This window comes from Hemiscyllium ocellatum, chromosome 40, assembly GCF_020745735.1.
Source record: "Hemiscyllium ocellatum isolate sHemOce1 chromosome 40, sHemOce1.pat.X.cur, whole genome shotgun sequence".
NCBI classification, from domain to species: domain Eukaryota; kingdom Metazoa; phylum Chordata; class Chondrichthyes; order Orectolobiformes; family Hemiscylliidae; genus Hemiscyllium; species Hemiscyllium ocellatum.
Window position 1 is genome coordinate 24,159,838 of NC_083440.1, and position 19,714 is coordinate 24,179,551.

Genomic DNA, 19,714 nt, shown 5'->3' on the forward strand with positions numbered 1-19,714 from the left:
ATCTGCTTTGTCCTCCATCACAACGTCTTCACCTTTGACAACTAATTCTTCATCCAGACACACAGAACAACCATAGGGACCAAATTTGCACCCCAATATGCCAACATTTTTATGCACAGGTTCGAACAAGATTTCCTCACTATGCAAGATCTCTAACCAACATTATACACCAGGTACATTGATGACATTTTCTGCCTGTGGACCCATGGCGAGGAATCACTGATAAAACTACACAGTGACATCAACAAGTTCCACCCCACCATCAACCTCACCATAGACTACTCTCGACTGTCTGTCCCATTCTTGGATACATGCGTCTCCATCAAGGACGGACACCTCAGCACCACACTCTACCCCAGACTCACAGACAACCTCACAATGCTACACTTCTCCAGCTTCCACCCAAAACATATTAAAACAGCCATTCCCTATGGACAAGCCCCTACGCATACACCGGATCTGCTTAGATGAGGAGGAACGTGACGGACACCTGGAAGTACTCAAAGATGCCCTCACAAAAACGGGATACGATGCTCAACTCATCGGCTGCCAGTTCCGATGTGCCACAGCAAGGAACCGTAATGACCTCCTCAGGAGACAGACACGTGCTGCAACTGAAAAATTACGCCATGTTCTTCGTGACCTGCAACACATTATCAATGAGGATGAGCACCTCACCACATGTCCATTACTTGCCTTTAAACAATCGCCAAACCTCGAACAGATCATTGTTCGTAGCAAACTGCCCGGCTCTCAGGACAACTCCATACAACCCTGTCATGGTGGACGCTGCAAGACGTGTCAGATTGTGGACATAGATACCACTATTACATGTGGGAATACCTCCCACCTTGTACATGGCAGGTACTCATGTGACTCAGCCAACATTGTCTAAGGATGCCCGGAGGCATGGTACATTGGGGAAACCGAGCAAAGGCTACGACAATGGATGAATGGGCACCGCACAACAATCAACAGACAAGAGGGTCCCCTCCCAGTTGGGGAACACTTCAGTGGTCCAGGACATTCAGCCTCGGACCTTCGGGTGACCATCCTCCAAGTTGGACTTCGGGACAGGCAGCAGAGAAAAGTGGCCGAGCAGAGGCTGATAGCTAAGTTCAGTATCCATAGGGAGGGCCTCAGCCGGGACCTTGGGTTCATGTCACATTACAGGTGATCACCATTGTACTACACGCACACACAGATATTCCTACACACACATGCTCTCACATACACATGGACACAGGTACACACAGACGCGCACACAGACACCCACACACACCCTTATTGACACACACACTCCCACACTCACACATGCACCCTCTCACAGACCGAAGACACTCTGCACCCACTACACACACAAACACACATTCTCACACTCACAACCCCCACCCCAGACAGACACACACACACACACACACAGACAAAGACCCGCATGCACACATATATTTTGTGGGGTGAATTTGTACTTGCAGAGTTACTTTGCTCAAACACTGCATTCATTCATGTAGAACTCTGAGCTCAAAAACTGCATGAATTTATGTAAAACTGTGTTATCTCACTTTTTAGATTAGAATCAATCTAAACATCAGGTCATAGACAGAGAACACAGGGGCCCAAAACCTTCAACATATTGTCTAGCTATCACCATTGTTAACAGCTAACCCGAGAATGCAACTTTTGAAAAAAGAGTTTTGTGATTTACACATGAAAGAAGTGAAACTATCACCTTATTCTAACAGATGAAAGGCTTAACAGACAATCAATTTTTCAATGTATAATTTCAGTTACATCACACTGTAAATTTTTTGCTATAAATTCTGTGTTACGATCGAGCCCTCCACTATCACCTGATGAAGGAGCGTCGCTCCGAAAGCTAGTGTGCTTCCAATTAAACCTGTTGGACTATAACCTGGTGTTGTGGGATTTTTAACTTTGTACACCCCAGTCCAACACCGGCATCTCCAAATCAATGCTGGAATATCACATTGTCTCTCTGCATTCACTGTAAACAGATTCCGGGATTTGCATTTTAATCACCTTCAAAGAGGTGTCCCCATTTCCTATCTCTGCTCACATCAATGAATGGAAATGGCTTTTGACACATTGCCCCCTCTGCCTTGCTGAACGTATTCCTGACCAAAATCAGTGAGGCGGACATCTTAAGATTTGTCCACAGCCACCATTTTATATCAGCACAGCACTGACGTTAACTTTATACATAGGGAAATGCAAGAGAGACTAGCAACATCTGTGCAGTTTGAAAATATGAAACATTTAGCTCCTGTCTGCTTTTCATTGTATTGTTTCTGAATTGTACGCAATCAACCCAAAACCTTGGAAATAGAGGTGTACACGTACATCATGTGTAAATATGTGGAATAAATTTGTGTTAATTTGGGCAAAAAAATTGTATCAATGTGTACAAAACTCTTGTCTTATTCTGTGAAATGTGCCTGTGCTCCCTGAGGGCAAAAATGTTGCATCAATTTGGACAAATTATGTGCTGTTGTGTTGTGTTAGCGTCTGGAATAAGTTGGTGCTATTTTGTGTGGGAGGCTCTGAGGTGCTGGATTAGTGGTGCTGGAAGAGCACAGCAGGTCAGGCAGCATCCAAGGAGCAGCGAAATCGACGTTTCGGGCAGAAGCCCTTCATCAGGAATAAAGGCAGTGAGCTGGAAGTGTGGAGAGATAAGCTAGAGGGAGGTGGGGTGGGGAGAGAGTAGCATAGAGTACAATGGGTGAGTGGGGGAGGGGATGAAGGTGATAGGTCAGGGAGTAAAGGGTGGAGTGGATAGGTGGAAAAGGAGCTAGGCAGGTCGGACAAGTCCGGACAAGTCATGGGGACAGTGCTGAGCTGGAAGTTTGGAACGAGGGTGAGGTGGGGGAAGGGGAAATGAGGAAGCTGTTGAAGTCCACATTGATGCCCTGGGGTTGAAGCGTTCCGAGGCGGAAGATGAGGCGTTCTTCCTCCAGGCGTCTGGTGGTGAGGGAGCGGCGGTGAAGGAGGCCCAGGACCTCCATGTCCTCGGCAGAGTGGGAGGGGGGAGTTGAAATGTTAGGCCATGGGGCGGTGTAGTTGATTGGTGCGGGTGTCTCGGAGATGTTCCCTAAAGCGCTCTGCTAGGAGGCGTCCAGTCTCCCCAACGTAGAGGAGACCGCATCGGGAGCAACGGATACAATAAACGATATTAGTGGATGTGCAGGTAAAACTTTGCTGGATGTGAAAGGCTCCTTTAGGGCCTTGGATGGAGGTGAGCGAGGAGGTGTGAGCGCAGGTTTTACAGTTCCTGCGGTGGCAGGGGAAGGTGCCAGGATGGGAGGGTGGGTTGTAGGGGGGGCGTGGACCTGACCAGGTTTTACCTGCACATGGTACTGTGTCAGCCCATGCCAACTCTGCCCTGGCACATGGTGCTGCTGGAAGGAATGGAACACACGAGGCTAAAAGAGAGACTTTGAGGCTTTATTTGGCACAGGACAGTTCCACACGATATCCCTCTCACAAAGAGACACAGAGTCGTGTGATTTGACACAGGTTCCCCAGGTGAGCCCCACCGAGCTATCCTGTAGGTCGTACACTGAGCCGAGACAAGGGAAGACAGTTTTTTTTAAGTTAGCTTACCCTGAGATTGCTTTCCAGACACAAAACACCTCCCACCCCTTGTCTCCTGAAGGTGTACCGCAGAAAAGTACCAGAGAGTGTCCCACAGAGAGGTGGGAATTAAAGCTGGAAATGAGGCACACTCATGATGAATAGCCCTCTCACAGCGTCAATCTTGTCTGCATTGTACAGTGTACATTCTATATCTAATCCTCCCTGACACCGTCAATTAGATTCCTGTCTGTAACTCACTCCCGGCTATCTGTTATTCTATATATAAAGCACCACCAACCAATTGATTTAGATTCCTGTCTATACCTCACTCCTGGGTATGTGTTATTCTACGTATAAACCTCCCTGATTGGATTCCAATCTGTAACTCACGCCCAGGTATCTGTTTTCCTATATATAAACCACCCCATAACCCTTGAAAAGATTCCAGTCTGTAACTTACTCCTGGGTTACCTGGTATCCTATAGCTAAACCACCCTGAACCCCTTGATCAGATTCAATCGGAAACTCACTCTGATATCTGTTATTTCACACACAATCCACACCAAAACCAATGACTAAATTCCAGTCTGTAACTCACTCCCGGGTATCTGTTATTCTATATATAAACCACCCTGAACCCCTCGATCAGATTCCAGTCTGTAACTCCCTCCCAGGTATCTGTTATTCTGTATATAACCCACCCTGAACCCCTCAGTTAGATTCCAGTCTGTAACTCACTCCCGGGGTATCTGTTATTCTGTATATAACCCACCCTGAACCCCTCGATCAGATTCCAGTCTGTAACTCACTCCCGGGATCTGTTATTCTGTATATAACCCACCCTGAACCCCTCGGTTAGATTCCAGTCTGTAACTCACTCCCGGGGTATCTGTTATTCTGTATACAACCCACCCTGAACCCCTCGATCAGATTCCAGTCTGTAACTCACTCCCGGGCATCTGTTATTCTGTATATAACCCACCCTGAACCCCTCGATTAGATTCCAGTCTGTAACTCACTCCCGGGGTATCTGTTATTCTGTATATAACCCACCCTGAACCCCTCAATCAGATTCCAGTCTGTAACTCACTCCCGGGGGTATCTGTTATTCTGTATATAACCCACCCTGAACCCCTCGATTAGATTCCAGTCTGTAACTCACTCCCGGGGTATCTGTTATTCTGTATATAACCCACCCTGAACCCCTCAATCAGATTCCAGTCTGTAACTCACTCCTGGGGTATCTGTTATTCTGTATATAACCCACCCTGAACCCCTCAATCAGATTCCAGTCTGTAACTCACTCCCGGGGTATCTGTTATTCTGTATATAACCCACCCTGAACCCCTCGATTAGATTCCAGTCTGTAACTCACTCCCGGGGTATCTGTTATTCTGTATATAACCCACCCCGAACCCCTCGATCAGATTCCAGTGTGTAACTCACTCCCGGGGTATCTGTTATTCTGTATATAACCCACCCTGAACCCCTCAATCAGATTCCAGTCTGTAACTCACTCCCGGGGTATCTGTTATTCTGTATATAACCCGCCCCGAACCCCTCGATCAGATTCCAGTCTGTAACTCACTCCCGGGTATCTGTTATTCTGTATCTAACCCACCCTGAACCCCTTGTAGTGACCTGCACCTCCCTTTGAAAACTCTCTCTGTTTGAAATGATCGGGACCTCTGTCATCGAGCCCAGAAGTGCCTGTGGATCCAGGAGCAGCTCTCTGAGTGTGAACCAGCCCAGGGAGCTGGGCCTGTGGTTCTCCAAGGCCCTGCCTTGTGGTTGAGGGAGCAGTTGGAGCCTGCCAGGTTGCTGTGGCTCTGCGGTCACGCGTAGGCCTCAGACCAGGTAAGGAGGGCTAATGTCCTACCCTGAAGGAGGGTGGTGGACCAGAGGAACGCTTACGACCCATCTGATCATCCCCCCACCAATTCCTGAGAGTGCCTGCTGATTTTAGGCTTTTTTTTTTAAAAAAAATTAATTATGTTTGAATAAATCCCACCCCTGTCTACCCCAACATCCAAAACCACCCTGCCGAGGTGTTTGAGAAGAGCTGTGGAAACAGCTCCCACTCACCGGTGGAGGGGGGGAAGGGGGGAGTGAAGTGTTTCGTATTTGGTGAAGCCTCTGTAGTGCAATTGCCCCCTCGATAGTTGGTGGGGGGGGGGGGGCGTTCCCTACCTCATCTACGAAAACCCGTCACGGAGTATCCGATAACTCGGTGGGTTCCCGGGGGAAGAGGCACTCGTGGGCGCCATGTTGTTGTTGTAGTAGTATCTGAGGTGACCCCCGCCTTTCAATAGCGGCCCCAGCCTTCCCTCCCTGCGATGAGGTCGGGTGGCAGCGGGTGAACTCCGGTCAGAGGTCACTCGCCAACCGGGTGGGGCTTCCCTCCCCACTCCCCTCCCCCACCCCTAGTCTCCCTGCTGGAGCCCAGACACACTGTGGCGATGGGCTCAGAGATTTGGCATTCTTGCGTTCCGTCCTGACGATGCGAGAGAGAGAGAGAGCGCCACCGGCAACAGGCGCCCCCCACCTACACAACACCGAGCGGAAACTATGAGGGGCAGCGGGGGATGGGGGCAGAAAACTAATCGTTCAGCTAATCCCAAGCAACCATTTCATTGGCAAAATATATACATATATATGTACATATCCATATACACATCTATATTTATAGATATCGAGTGATATTAATAAAAATATCAACGTTATGTTTCACGGTCAAAAATAAAACTTATCATTGAAAGAGACCCTTTAGAGGCAGAGAAAAAGAGCAAAAGATCCTATTTACAATGGACGGGAAAATAAACTCCAGAGCGGCCTTCAGCGAGGATCCCCACTTCCAGCACGTACATGACACGGACATAATTGAGGTATTGCGAGGGTTGGGGGGGTGATTGAGGGAGGGGGCCAGGCCCACTTTGGGTTTTTCAGTCAGGATGAGGTGGTTGGGGGTGTGTGGGGGGGGAGAGATGGGACAAGGCCCAGGCCTGGTCAGCCTCGCCTAGGCCTCACTCTCGTGGCAGGGGAGCAGGCCGTTGAGGGAGGCCGGCTTCCCGGGTGGGACGGGCCCACCCGGGGGTGGGCTGGGGGGAGTCCCACCGTCCGGGGGCTCCCGGCCCCCGGTCCCCCGCTCGGCCCGGCCTCGCCCCGCCGCCGCCCCCTCCTGGGCCTTCAGGATGTTGCGCCGGTGGTACCACAGGTAGCCGGGCAACAGGAAACCGGTGGCAGAGAGGAGCAGCAGGCCGATATTCACCTGAGGGAGGGGGAGAGAAGAGAGAGTCAGTCCGACCGGGGAGACCCGCCGGCTGCGCATTGACGCGGCGCCATGCCACGGAGCCGTTACTCCCGTCCAACCCCGCCTCACCTCCCTGGCCTTCCCTCCCCGCCACTCCAGGACCGCGCGGCCCACTCTCTACGTTCCCTCAGGCAGCGCCGGCAGAAAGGTCACTCAGGTAGGGACGTCCCGAGGGGTTTCAGTGATTGAGGGGGGAGGGAGGAAGAGGTCAGCAGTTTTGCGCCCCAGGCAGCTGAACGCAGGGCTACAGAGATAGGGAGGGGGTTTAGGGGCTGGAGGGGGTTACAGAGATAGGGAGGGGGGGTAGGGGCTGGAGGGGGTTACAGAGATAGGGAGGGGGGGTAGAGGCTGGAGGGGGTTACAGAGATAGGGAGGGGGGTAGGGGCTGGAGGGGGTTACAGAGATAGGGAGGGGGTGTAGGGGCTGCAGGGGGTTACAGAGATAGGGAGGTGGTGTAGGGGCTGGAGGGGGTTACAGAGATAGGGAGGGGGGGTAGGGGCTGGAGGGGGTTACAGAGATAGGGAGGGGGGGTAGGGGCTGGAGGGGGTTACAGAGATAGGGAGGGGGTGTAGGGGCTGGAGGGGGGTTACAAGGATAGGGAGGGGGTGTAGGGAATGGAGGGGGTTACAGAGATAGGGAGGGGGTGTAGGGGATGGAGGGGGTTACAGAGATAGGGAGGGGGTGTCGGGGGTTACAGAGATAGGGCGGGGTGTAGGGACTGGAGGGGGTTACTGAGATAGGGAGGGGGTGTAGGGGCTGGAGGGGGGTTACAGAGATAGGGAGGGGGGTGTAGGGGCTGGAGGAGGTTACAGAGATAGGGAGGGGGTAGAGGCTGGAGGGGGTACAGAGATAGGGAGGGGGTTGGGGCTGTAGGGGGTTACAGAGATAGGAAGGGGGTGTAGGGGCTGGAGGGGGTTACAGAGATAGGGAGGGAGGTAGGGGCTGGAGGGGGTTACAGAGATAGGGAGGGGGTGTAGGGGCTGGAGGGGGGTTACAGAGATAGGGAGGGGGTGTAGGGGATGGAGGGGGTTACAGAGATATGGAAGGGGTGTAGGGGGTGAAGGTGTTACAGAGATAGGGAAGGGGTGTAGGGGGTTAGAGAGATGGGGGTAGGGGCTGGAGGGGTTACAGAGATACAGAGGGGATGTAGGGGCTGGAGGGAGTTACAGAGATAGGGAAGGGGTGTAGGGGGTTACAGAGATAGGGAGGGGGTGTAGGGGCTGGAGGGGGTTACAGAAATAGGGAGGGAGTGTAGGGGCTGGAGGGGTTACAGAGATAGGGAGGGGGTGTAGGGGCCGGAGGGGGTTACAGAGATAGGGAGGAGGTGTAGGGGCTGCAGGGTTTACAGAGATAGGGAAGGGCTGTAGGGGCTTGAAGGGGTTACAGAGATAGGGAGGGGGTGTAGGGGGTTACAGAGATAGGGAGGGGGTGTAGCGGATGGAGGGGGTTACAGAGATAGGGGTAGGGGCTGGAGGGGTTACAGAGATACAGAGGGGGTGTAGGGGCTGGAGGGGTTACAGAGATAGGGAGGGGCTGTAGGGGCTGGAGGGGGTTACAGAGATAGGGAGGGGCTGTAGGGGCTGGAGGGGTTACAGAGGTAGGGAGGGGGTGTAGGGGCTGGAGGGGGTTACAGAGATAGGGAGGTGGTGTAGGGGCTGCAGGGGTTACAGAGATAGGGAGGGGGTGTAGGGGCTGGAGGGGTTTACAGAGGTAGGGAGGGGGTGTAGGGGCTGGAGGGGGGTTACAGAGATAGGGAGGGGGTGTAGGGGCTGGAGGGGGTTACAGAGATAGGGAGGGGGTGTAGGGGCTGGAGGGGGTTACAGAGATAGGGAGGGGGTGTAGGGGGTGTAGGGGATGGAGGGGGTTACAGAGATAGGGAGGGGGTGTAGGGGCTGGAGGGGGTTACAGAGATAGGGAGGGGGTGTAGGGGCTGGAGGGGGTTACAGAGATAGGGAGGGGGTGTCGGGGCTGGAGGGGGGTTACAGAAATAGGGAGGGGGTGTAGGGGCTGGAGGGGGTTACAGAGATAGGGAGGGGGTGTAGGGGCTGGAGGGGGGTTACAGAAATAGGGAGGGGGTGTAGGGGCTGGAGGGGGGTTACAGAGATAGGGAGCGGGTGTAGGGGCCGGAGAGGTTGACTAGACGGGTCTCAGAGGTTAGGGATGAAGATATTGACCTGACTGAGAATGTGGGTGAGGCCTCACCATTATCCCTCCCCTCTCCCCCTCGTCCTCCTCCACTCTTCCTCCCACCCCCTCCCCCCACCCCACCCTGGGTGGCAGCCCCCAGGAGCATGGCCTTACCCAGAAGGGGTCTCCATGGAGTGGTCCCAGCATGGCCATGAAGAGGAGTTGCTGGAACAGGGCAAACACCGCACTGACCAGGGACTGGAGCCCGATCAGAGAGCCAAAGTGGTTGGTGGGATAGCTGTGGGAACGAACAAAGCCGAGTCACAGAACCTTCCAGAACAGCCAGCCAAGTTCCCGAGGTCCCCACCTCAACGTCACCCCCTCCCCAAGCCCAGCCCCACCCCAACGTCACACCCCTCCCCCAGCCCCACCCCAATATCACCCCCTCCCCGAGCCCCCACCCCCACCCCAACGTCAACCCCCTCCCCCACCCCAACATCACCCCCCTCCCCCTCCCCCAGCCACACCTCTATCCCAACGTCTTCCCCCTCCCCAGCCCCAGCCCAACATCACCCCCTTCCCAAAGCCCTGCTCCAACGTCATCCCCCTCCTCAGCCACACCCCCATCCCAATGTCTCCTCCCTCCCACTCCCCCAGACCCACCCCAACATCACGCCCCCATTTACACACACCGGGCAGTCTGTTCCCCCTATCGGAGGGGATTAACCCCCTCACCCACCCTCTCCCCATTTACACACACCGGGCAGTCTGTTCCCCCTATCGGAGGGGGATTAACCCCCTCACCCACCCTCTCCCCATTTACACACACCGGGCAGCCTGTTCCCCCACCCACCCCCTCCCCATTGACACACATACCCCAGGCAGTCTGCTCTCCCGATCAGAGGAGGATTAACTCCTTATTACCCACCCTCCCACAGTTGATTAACCCTCAGACTTACACAACGGCATAGAGACCCCCACAGGCAGAATGGATGAATCCCCGGACCACAGTGTGGAAGATAAAGGTGAGGTACTGTGGGACAGGACAGAATGGATCAGTTTTCCACTGAAGAATATCATCAGACAAGGCGTGAGATTCACGGTGTTAACACCTCTCACTGGTGTACAATGGGGGAATTCCCATGTCAACATGTCACAGGGTAGTTACACCCTCCAACCAAAGGTGGCACTGTCATCTTGTTGTGCACCAACATTAAAGTGATATCAGGAAGACACATTTCAACACAAAGCACCCAGACTCGGTCGAGGATGTTCTGAAGATGTGATCCCCTCCATCTGAGGCACGGACACATTGTGATTGGCGGTGCGAATTCACCCTGGGGACAACGCCAAACCAGCCCCACCCCGCACCAAGCCATTCCAATCCGCCCTTGGCGCGCGTTCAACGGTGTGGGTGCTGGGGTGCGTGTCTGTCCCCGGGACACCGTGTCTGTCAATGGGGGTAATACCATGGAGTCTGATCTATCAGTATATTTGGGCGTGTAGGTTCAATTAACGTAGTCTGAATGTACTTCTGGTCTCCGATCTAACACTGTAACACGGTCTGAATGTACTCCTGGTCTCTGATCTAACACTGTAACACGGTGTGAATGTACTCCTGGTCTCCGATCTAACACTGTAACACGGTCTGAATGTACTCCTGGTCTCCGAACTAACACTGTAACACGGTGTGAATGTACTCCTGGTCTCCGATCTAACACTGTAACACGGTCTGAATGTACTCCTGGTCTCCGATCTAACACTGTAACACGGTCTTAATGTACTGCTGGTCTCCGATCTAACACTGTAACACGGTCTGAATGTACTCCTGGTCTCTGAGCTAACACTGTAACACGGTCTTAATGTACTGCTGGTCTCCGATCTAACACTGTAACACAGTCTGAATGTACCCCTGGTCTCCGATCTAACACTGTAACACGGTCTGAATGTACTCCTGGTCTCCGATCTAACACTGTAACACAGTCTGAATGTACCCCTGGTCTCCGATCTAACACTGTAACACAGTCTGAATGTACCCCTGGTCTCCGATCTAACACTGTAACACGGTCTTAATGTACTGCTGGTCTCCGATCTAACACTGTAACACAGTCTGAATGTACTCCTGGTCTCCGATCTAACACTGTAACACGGTCTGAATGTACCCCTGGTCTCCGATCTAACACTGTAACACGGTCTGAATGTACTCCTGGTCTCCGATCTAACACTGTAACACGGTCTGACTGTACTCCTGGTCTCCGATCTAACACTGTAACACGGTCTGAATGTACTCCCGGCCTCCGATCTAACACTGTAACACGGTCTGAATGTACTCCCGGTCTCCGATCTAACACTGTAACACTGTCTGAATGTACTCCCGGCCTCCGATCTAACACTGTAACACGGTCTGAATGTACTCCCGGTCTCCGATCTAACACTGTAACACGGTCTGAATGTACTCCTGGTCTCCGAACTAACACTGTAACACGGTCTGAATGTACTCCTGGTCTCCGATCTAACACTGTAACACGGTCTGAATGTACGCCTGGTCTCCGATCTAACACTGTAACACGGTCTGAATGTGCTCCTGGTCTCCGAACTAACACTGTAACACGGTCTGAATGTACTCCTGGTCTCCGATCTAACACTGTAACACGGTCTGAATGTACTCCTGGTCCCCGATCTAACACTGTAACACGGTCTGAATGTACTCCTGGTCCCCGATCTAACACTGTAACACGGTCTGAATGTACTCCTGGTCTCCGAACTAACACTGTAACACGGTCTGAATGTACTCCTGGTCTCCGATCTAACACTGTAACACAGTCTGAATGTACTCCTGGTCTTAGATCTAACACTGTAACACGGTCTGAATGTACTCCTGGTCTCCGATCTAACACTGTAACACGGTCTGAATGTACTCCTGGTCTCCGATCTAACACTGTAACACGGTCTGAATGTACTCCCGGTCTCCGATCTAACACTGTAACACGGTCTGAATGTACTCCTGGTCTTAGATCTAACACTGTAACACGGTCTGAATGTACTCCCGGTCTCCGAACTAACACTGTAACACGGTCTGAATGTACGCCTGGTCCCTGATCTAACACTGTAACACGGTCTGAATGTACTCCTGGTCTCCGATCTAACACTGTAACACAGTCTGAATGTACGCCTGGTCCCTGATCTAACACTGTAACACGGTCTGAATGTACTCCTGGTCTCCGATCTAACACTGTAACACAGTCTGAATGTACTCCCGGTCTCTGAGCTAACACTGTAACACGGTCTGAATGTACTCCTGGTCTCCGGTCTAACACTGTAACACGGTCTGAATGTACTCCTGGTCCCCGATCTAACACTGTAACACAGTCTGAATGTACGCCTGGTCCCTGATCTAACACTGTAACACAGTCTGAATGTACTCCTGGTCTCCGATCTAACACTGTAACACAGTCTGAATGTACTCCTGGTCTCCGATCTAACACTGTAACACAGTCTGAATGTACTCCTGGTCCCCGATCTAACACTGTAACACAGTCTGAATGTACTCCTGGTCTCCGATCTAACACTGTAACACAGTCTGAATGTACTCCTGGTCCCCGATCTAACACTGTAACACGGTCTGAATGTACTCCCGGTCTCCGATCTAACACTGTAACACGGTCTGAATGTACTCCTGGTCTCCAATCTAACACTGTAACAGAGTCTGAATGTACTCCCGGTCTCCGATCTAACACTGTAACACGGTCTGAATGTACTCCTGGTCTCCGATCTAACACTGTAACATGGTCTGAATGTACTCCTGATCTCCGATCTAACACTGTAACACGGTCTGAATGTACTCCTGGTCTCCAATCTAACACTGTAACAGAGTCTGAATGTACTCCCGGTCTCCGATCTAACACTGTAACAGAGTCTGAATGTACTCCTGGTCTCCGATCTAACACTGTAACACAGTCTGAATGTACTCCCGGTCTCCGATCTAACACTGTAACACGGTCTGAATGTACTCCTGGTCCCCGATCTAACACTGTAACACAGTCTGAATGTACTCCCGGTCTCCAATCTAACACTGTAACACGGTCTGAATGTACTCCTGGTCTCCGATCTAACACTGTAATAGAATCTGAATGTACTCCTGGTCTCCGATCTAACACTGTAACACGGTCTGAATGTACTCCTGGTCTCCGATCTAACACTGTAACACGGTCTGAATGTACTCCTGGTCTCCGATCTAACACTGTAACACAGTCTGAATGTACTCCCGGTCTCCAATCTAACACTGTAACAGAGTCTGAATGTACTCCTGGTCTCCGATCTAACACTGTAATAGAATCTGAATGTACTCCTGGTCTCCGATCTAACACTGTAACACGGTCTGAATGTACTCCTGGTCTCTGATCTAACACTGTAACACGGTCTGAATGTACTCCTGGTCTCCGATCTAACACTGTAACACAGTCTGAATGTACTCCTGGTGTCGGATCTAACACTGTAACAGAGTCTGAAGGTACTCCTGGTCTCGGATGTAACAGTGAGTCCCTCCTGTGTTTGAGGTGACCCTGTGTGCTGATGCCCGGGTGTGGGGTGAGCTGTCCCACTGCCTGAATGCGAAGGGACAGAGACAGCCCTCTCTGCCTGAGCGCAGTTACCTGTAATGGGAGAATGTTGATCAGACATGTGACACCAAACGCCACAAGGAGGAGATTCGTAAATACAAAAGCTCGGATGGCATTGGTCAGTTTTTGGACCGTTCTGTCCCGCGGCTTTTTCCCAGAAGAATGGTCTGTCGTCGGACTGAAAAAGATTCCACAAAAACACGGAAGATCAGGGGAATAATCTCTGTAGGTATCGCTAAATAAGCTCCCGCACACTCTCACACTGTCACCTCTCCCCCCCCGAGCCCTGTGTTACTGACTGTATCTCTCCTGATGTTAATCCAGCTCCCTCACACTGTCACTCAGTAACCCCTCTCCCCCCCAGCGCCCTGTGTTACTGACTGTATCTCTCCTGATGTTAATCCAGCTCCCTCACACTGTCACTCAGTAACCCCTCTCCCCCCCAGCGCCCTGTGTTACTGACTGTATCTCTCCTGATGTTAATCCAGCTCCCTCACACTGTCACTCAGTAACCCCTCTCCCCCCCCCAGAGCCCTGTGTTACTGACTGTATCTCTCCTGATGTTAATCCAGCTCCCTCACACTGTCACTCAGTAACCCCTCTCCCCCCCAGTGCCCTGTGTTACTGACTGTATCTCTCCTGATGTTAATCCAGCTCCCTCACACTGTCACTCAGTAACCCCTCTCCCCACAAGGGCCCTGTGTTACTGACTGTATCTCTCCTGATGTTAATCCAGCTCCCTCACACTGTCACTCAGTAACCCCTCTCCCCCCAGTGCCCTGTGTTACTGACTATCTCTCCTGATGTTAATCCAGCTCCCTCACACTGTCACTCAGTAACCCCTCTCCCCCCCAGCGCCCTGTGTTACTGACTGTATCTCTCCTGATGTTAATCCAGCTCCCTCACACTGTCACTCAGTAACCCCTCTCCCCCCCAGCGCCCTGTGTTACTGACTGTATCTCTCCTGATGTTAATCCAGCTCCCTCACACTGTCACTCAGTAACCCCTCTCCCCCCAGTGCCCTGTGTTACTGACTATCTCTCCTGATGTTAATCCAGCTCCCTCACACTGTCACTCAGTAACCCCTCTCCCCCCCAGCGCCCTGTGTTACTGACTGTATCTCTCCTGATGTTAAACCAGCTCCCTCACACTGTCACTCACTAACCCCTCTCCCCCCCAGTGCCCTGTGTAACTGACTGTATCTCTCCTGATGTTAATCCAGCTCCCTCACACTGTCACTCAGTAACCCCTCTCCCCCCCAGTGCCCTGTGTTACTGACTGTATCTCTCCTGATGTTAATCCAGCTCCCTCACACTGTCACTCATTGACCCCTCTCCCCCCAGTGCCCTGTGTTACTGACTGTATCTCTCCTGATGTTAATCCAGCTCCCTCACACTGTCACTCAGTAACCCCTCTCCCCCCAGTGCCCTGTGTTACTGACTGTATCTCTCCTGATGTTAATCCAGCTCCCTCACACTGTCACTCAGTAACCCCTCTCCCCCCCAGTGCCCTGTGTTACTGACTGTATCTCTCCTGATGTTAATCCAGCTCCCTCACACTGTCACTCAGTGACCCCTCTCCCCCCAGCGCCCTGTGTTACTGACTGTATCTCTCCTGGTGTTAATCCAGCTCCCTCACACTGTCACTCAGTAACCCCTCTCCCACCCCAGGGCCCTGTGTTACTGACTGTATCTCTCCTGATGTTAATCCAGCTCCCTCACACTGTCACTCAGTAACCCCTCTCCCCCCCAGCGCCCTGTGTTATTGACTGTATCTCTCCTGATGTTAATCCAGCTCCCTCGCACTGTCACTCAGTAACCCCTCTCCCCCCCAGCGCCCTGTGTTACTGACTGTATCTCTCCTGATGTTAATCCAGCTCCCTCACACTGTCACTCACTAACCCCTCTCCCCCCCAGCGCCCTGTGTTACTGACTGTATCACACCTGATGTTAATCCAGTTCCCTCACACTGTCACTCAGTAACCCCTCTCCCCCCCCGCGCCCTGTGTTACTGACTGTATCTCTCCTGATGTTAATCCAGCTCCCTCACACTGTCACTCAGTAACCCCTCTCCCCCCCAGCGCCCTGTGTTACTGACTGTATCTCTCCTGATGTTAATCCAGCTCCCTCACACTGTCACTCACTAACCCCTCTCCCCCCCAGCGCCCTGTGTTACTGACTGTATCACACCTGATGTTAATCCAGTTCCCTCACACTGTCACTCAGTAACCCCTCTCCCCCCCAGCGCCCTGTGTTACTGACTGTATCTCTCCTGATGTTAATCCAGCTCCCTCACACTGTCACTCAGTAACCCCTCTCCCCCCCCAGTGCCCTGTGTTACTGACTGTATCTCTCCTGATGTTAATCCAGCTCCCTCACACTGTCACTCAGTAACTGGTCTTGTACAGTTAACCTTCTGCCATTCCTGTGTAAGTGGCCTGGGACAGGCTAGAGAAGGGGGGCCGAATGGCCACCCTCCTGATCCTGTGGCACAGGCCGGGGAACCTGATGGTTCTCAGGTTCTCCGATGGACCTCCCTCAGCCCTCCTGCCCCCACCTCACCTTATTGACGTATCGACACATTCCTTCAGTCGCCAGTCCATGATGTAGCCAATGAGGGGAGAGGTGAACAAGCACAGCAGCTGGAGGATCCCAAAAATGGACGAATAAAAGTTCACTGAAAGCAAAGAGAGGGGGCATGTGAACTTGGCTGGTGTCCCCATGTGTCTCAGGATCACCAGGAGCTGTAATGGCAGCCAGTGGCCACCAGATGCCCCTAGAGGTCCACCGAGCAAACCAACCTCTCTCTCTGTGGCGGCTGCTCCCGGGAACTGCCTCTTAAAGGGGCAGGCCCCACATTGCCAAGGGGGTCACTCGCTGGGTGGCAAACATTTCTCTCTCCCTCCGCCCTTTGCACGTGTGTCAGAACCTGTCCCCTTCTCGTTCCCGTTTACCAGCGGGAACCGCATCTCCCGATACAGTCTGCCCCCTTCCTCTGTCGTATTTCTCCACCGCCCCCTCCCAATCCCTGCCCCCACACCGCCGCCTCCGTTCTGAGGGGAACGGGTCCAGATTCTTCAATCCACCGGGATAACGGCGCCCCGCAGAGCGGGACCACACACAAAGCTTTCCAGTAACACGGGCGCTGGGCCGAGACATCGCACCGCCTCGTCTCACTCGTCCCCCCAGCACTGTGACGTCGCCCAGGCTTACCAATTTCCCCGGCTTCATCCAGTAATTCCGTGGAATCTGCAAACGGAAATAGAAATTCCATCAGGACAGGCCATTCAAAGGTGAATGGTCACACGTTCACAGCATTCCTTCTACATTAGCGCACGGACTTGTATCACTCAGTCCCCACACCCCACCCTCAACCTCCCCCTCTCTCTCTCGGGGAGATATCTGTACACTGACTGGTGTCGCTCAGTCCCCCCTCTCTCTCTCTCAGGGAGGTATCTGTACACTGACTGGTGTCTCTCAGTCCCCTCTCTCTCTCAGGGAGATATCTGTACACTGACTGGTGTCTCTCAGTCCCCTCTCTCTCTCAGGGAGATATCTGTACACTGACTGGTGTCTCTCAGTCCCCTCTCTCTCTCGGGGAGATATCTGTACACTGACTGGTGTCTCTCAGTCCCCCCTCTCTCTCTCTCAGGGAGATATCTGTACACTGACTGGGGTCTCTCAGTCCCCTCTCTCTCAGGGAGATATCTGTACACTGACTGGTGTCTCTCAGTCCCCTCTCTCTCTCAGGGAGCTATCTGTACACTGACTGGTGTCTCTCAGTCCCCTCTCTCTCTCGGGGAGATATCTGTACACTGACTGGGTCTCTCAGTCCCCTCTCTCTCAGGGAGATATCTGTACACTGACTGGTGTCTCTCAGACCCCTCTCTCTCAGGGAGATATCTGTACACTGACTGGTGTCTCTCAGACCCCTCTCTCTCTCAGGGAGATATCTGTACACTGACTGGTGTCTCTCAGACCCCTCTCTCTCTCAGGGAGATATCTGTACACTGACTAGTGTCTCTCAGACCCCTCTCTCTCAGGGAGATATCTGTACACTGACTGGTGTCTCTCAGTCCCCTCTCTCTCTCTCAGGGAGATATCTGTACACTGACTGGTGTCTCTCAGTCCCCTCTCTCTCTCGGGGAGATATCTGTACACTGACTGGGGTCTCTCAGTCCCCTCTCTCTCAGGGAGATATCTGTACACTGACTGGTGTCTCTCAGACCCCTCTCTCTCAGGGAGATATCTGTACACTGACTGGTGTCTCTCAGACCCCTCTCTCTCTCAGGGAGATATCTGTACACTGACTGGTGTCTCTCAGACCCCTCTCTCTCTCAGGGAGATATCTGTACACTGACTAGTGTCTCTCAGTCCCCTCTCTCTCTCTCAGGGAGATATCTGTACACTGACTGGTGTCTCTCAGACCCCTCTCTCTCTCAGGGAGATATCTGTACACTGACTAGTGTCTCTCAGACCCCTCTCTCTCAGGGAGATATCTGTACACTGACTGGTGTCTCTCAGACCCCTCTCTCTCTCAGGGAGATATCTGTACACTGACTAGTGTCTCTCAGACCCCTCTCTCTCAGGGAGATATCTGTACACTGACTGGGGTCTCTCAGTCCCCTCTCTCTCAGGGAGATATCTGTACACTGACTGGTGTCTCTCAGTCCCCTCTCTCTCAGGGAGATATCTGTACACTGACTGGTGTCTCTCAGACCCCTCTCTCTCTCAGGGAGATATCTGTACACTGACTGGTGTCTCTCAGACCCCTCTCTCTCTCAGGGAGATATCTGTGCACTGACTGGTGTCTCTCAGACCCCTCTCTCTCAGGGAGATATCTGTACACTGACTGGTGTCTCTCAGTCCCCTCTCTCTCTCTCAGGGAGATATCTGTACACTGACTGGTGTCTCTCAGTCCCCTCTCTCTCTCGGGGAGATATCTGTACACTGACTGTTGTCTCTCAGTCCCCTCTCTCTTTCTCAGGGAGATATCCGTACACTGGCTGGTGTCTCTCAGTCCCCTCTCTCTCAGGGAGATATCTGTACACTGACTGGTGTCTCTCAGTCCTCTCTCTCTCTCAGGGAGATATCTGTACACTGACTGGTGTCTCTCAGTCCCTCTCTCTCTCAGGGAGATATCTGTACACTGGCTGGTGTCTCTCAGTCCCTCTCTCTCTCAGGGAGATATCTGTACACTGACTGGTGTCTCTCAGTCCCCTCTCTCTCTCGGGGAGATATCTGTACACTGACTGTTGTCTCTCAGTCCCCTCTCTCTCTCTCAGGGAGATATCTGTACACTGACTGGTGTCTCTCAGTCCCCTCTCTCTCTCAGGGAGATATCTGTACACTGACTGGTGTCTCTCAGTCCCTCTCTCTCTCAGGGAGATATCTGTACACTGGCTGGTGTCTCTCAGTCCCTCTCTCTCTCAGGGAGATATCTGTACACTGACTGGTGTCTCTCAGTCCCTCTCTCTCTCAGGGAGATATCTGTACACTGGCTGGTGTCTCTCAGTCCCTCTCTCTCTCAGGGAGATATCTGTACACTGACTGGTGTCTCTCAGTCCCTCTCTCTCTCAGGGAGATATCTGTACACTGGCTGGTGTCTCTCAGTCCCTCTCTCTCTCAGGGAGATATCTGTACACTGACTGATGTCTCTCAGTCCCCTCTCTCTCTCTCAGGGAGCTATCTGTACACTGACTGGTGTCTCTCAGTCCCCTCTCTCTCAGGGAGATATCTGTACACTGACTGGTGTCTCTCAGTCCCTTCTCTCTCAGGGAGATATCTGTACACTGACTGGTGTCTCTCAGTCCCCTCTCTCTCTCAGGGAGATATCTGTACACTGACTGGTGTCTCTCTGTCCCCTCTCTCTCTCTCTCAGGGAGATATCTGTACACTGACTGGTGTCTCTCAGTCCCCCCTCTCTCTCAGGGAGATATCTGTACACTGACTGATGTCTCTCAGTCCCCTCTCTCTCTCTCAGGGAGATATCTGTACACTGACTGGTGTCTCTCAGTCCCCTCTCTCTCTCAGGGAGGTGTGCTCGATGCTGACACTGGGTAATG

General features: G+C 52.6%; 1 protein-coding gene across 1 annotated transcript in view; it reads right to left on the reverse strand.

Moving 5' to 3' along the window:
• Nucleotides 1–3,441: 3,441 nt before the first annotated feature.
• LOC132834487 (large neutral amino acids transporter small subunit 3-like) overlaps nt 3,442–19,714 on the reverse strand; it is a 54,566-nt gene continuing 38,293 nt past the window's right edge. The window contains exons 9-14 of the mRNA XM_060853402.1: nt 16,863–16,898; nt 16,212–16,326; nt 13,684–13,828; nt 9,991–10,064; nt 9,206–9,329; nt 3,442–6,862 (exon numbers count right to left, since the gene is read on the reverse strand). Of these exons, the coding sequence (XP_060709385.1) occupies nt 6,611–6,862; nt 9,206–9,329; nt 9,991–10,064; nt 13,684–13,828; nt 16,212–16,326; nt 16,863–16,898 (746 nt within the window). The 3' untranslated portion in view covers nt 3,442–6,610. The remainder of the gene's footprint in view (nt 6,863–9,205; nt 9,330–9,990; nt 10,065–13,683; nt 13,829–16,211; nt 16,327–16,862; nt 16,899–19,714) is intronic.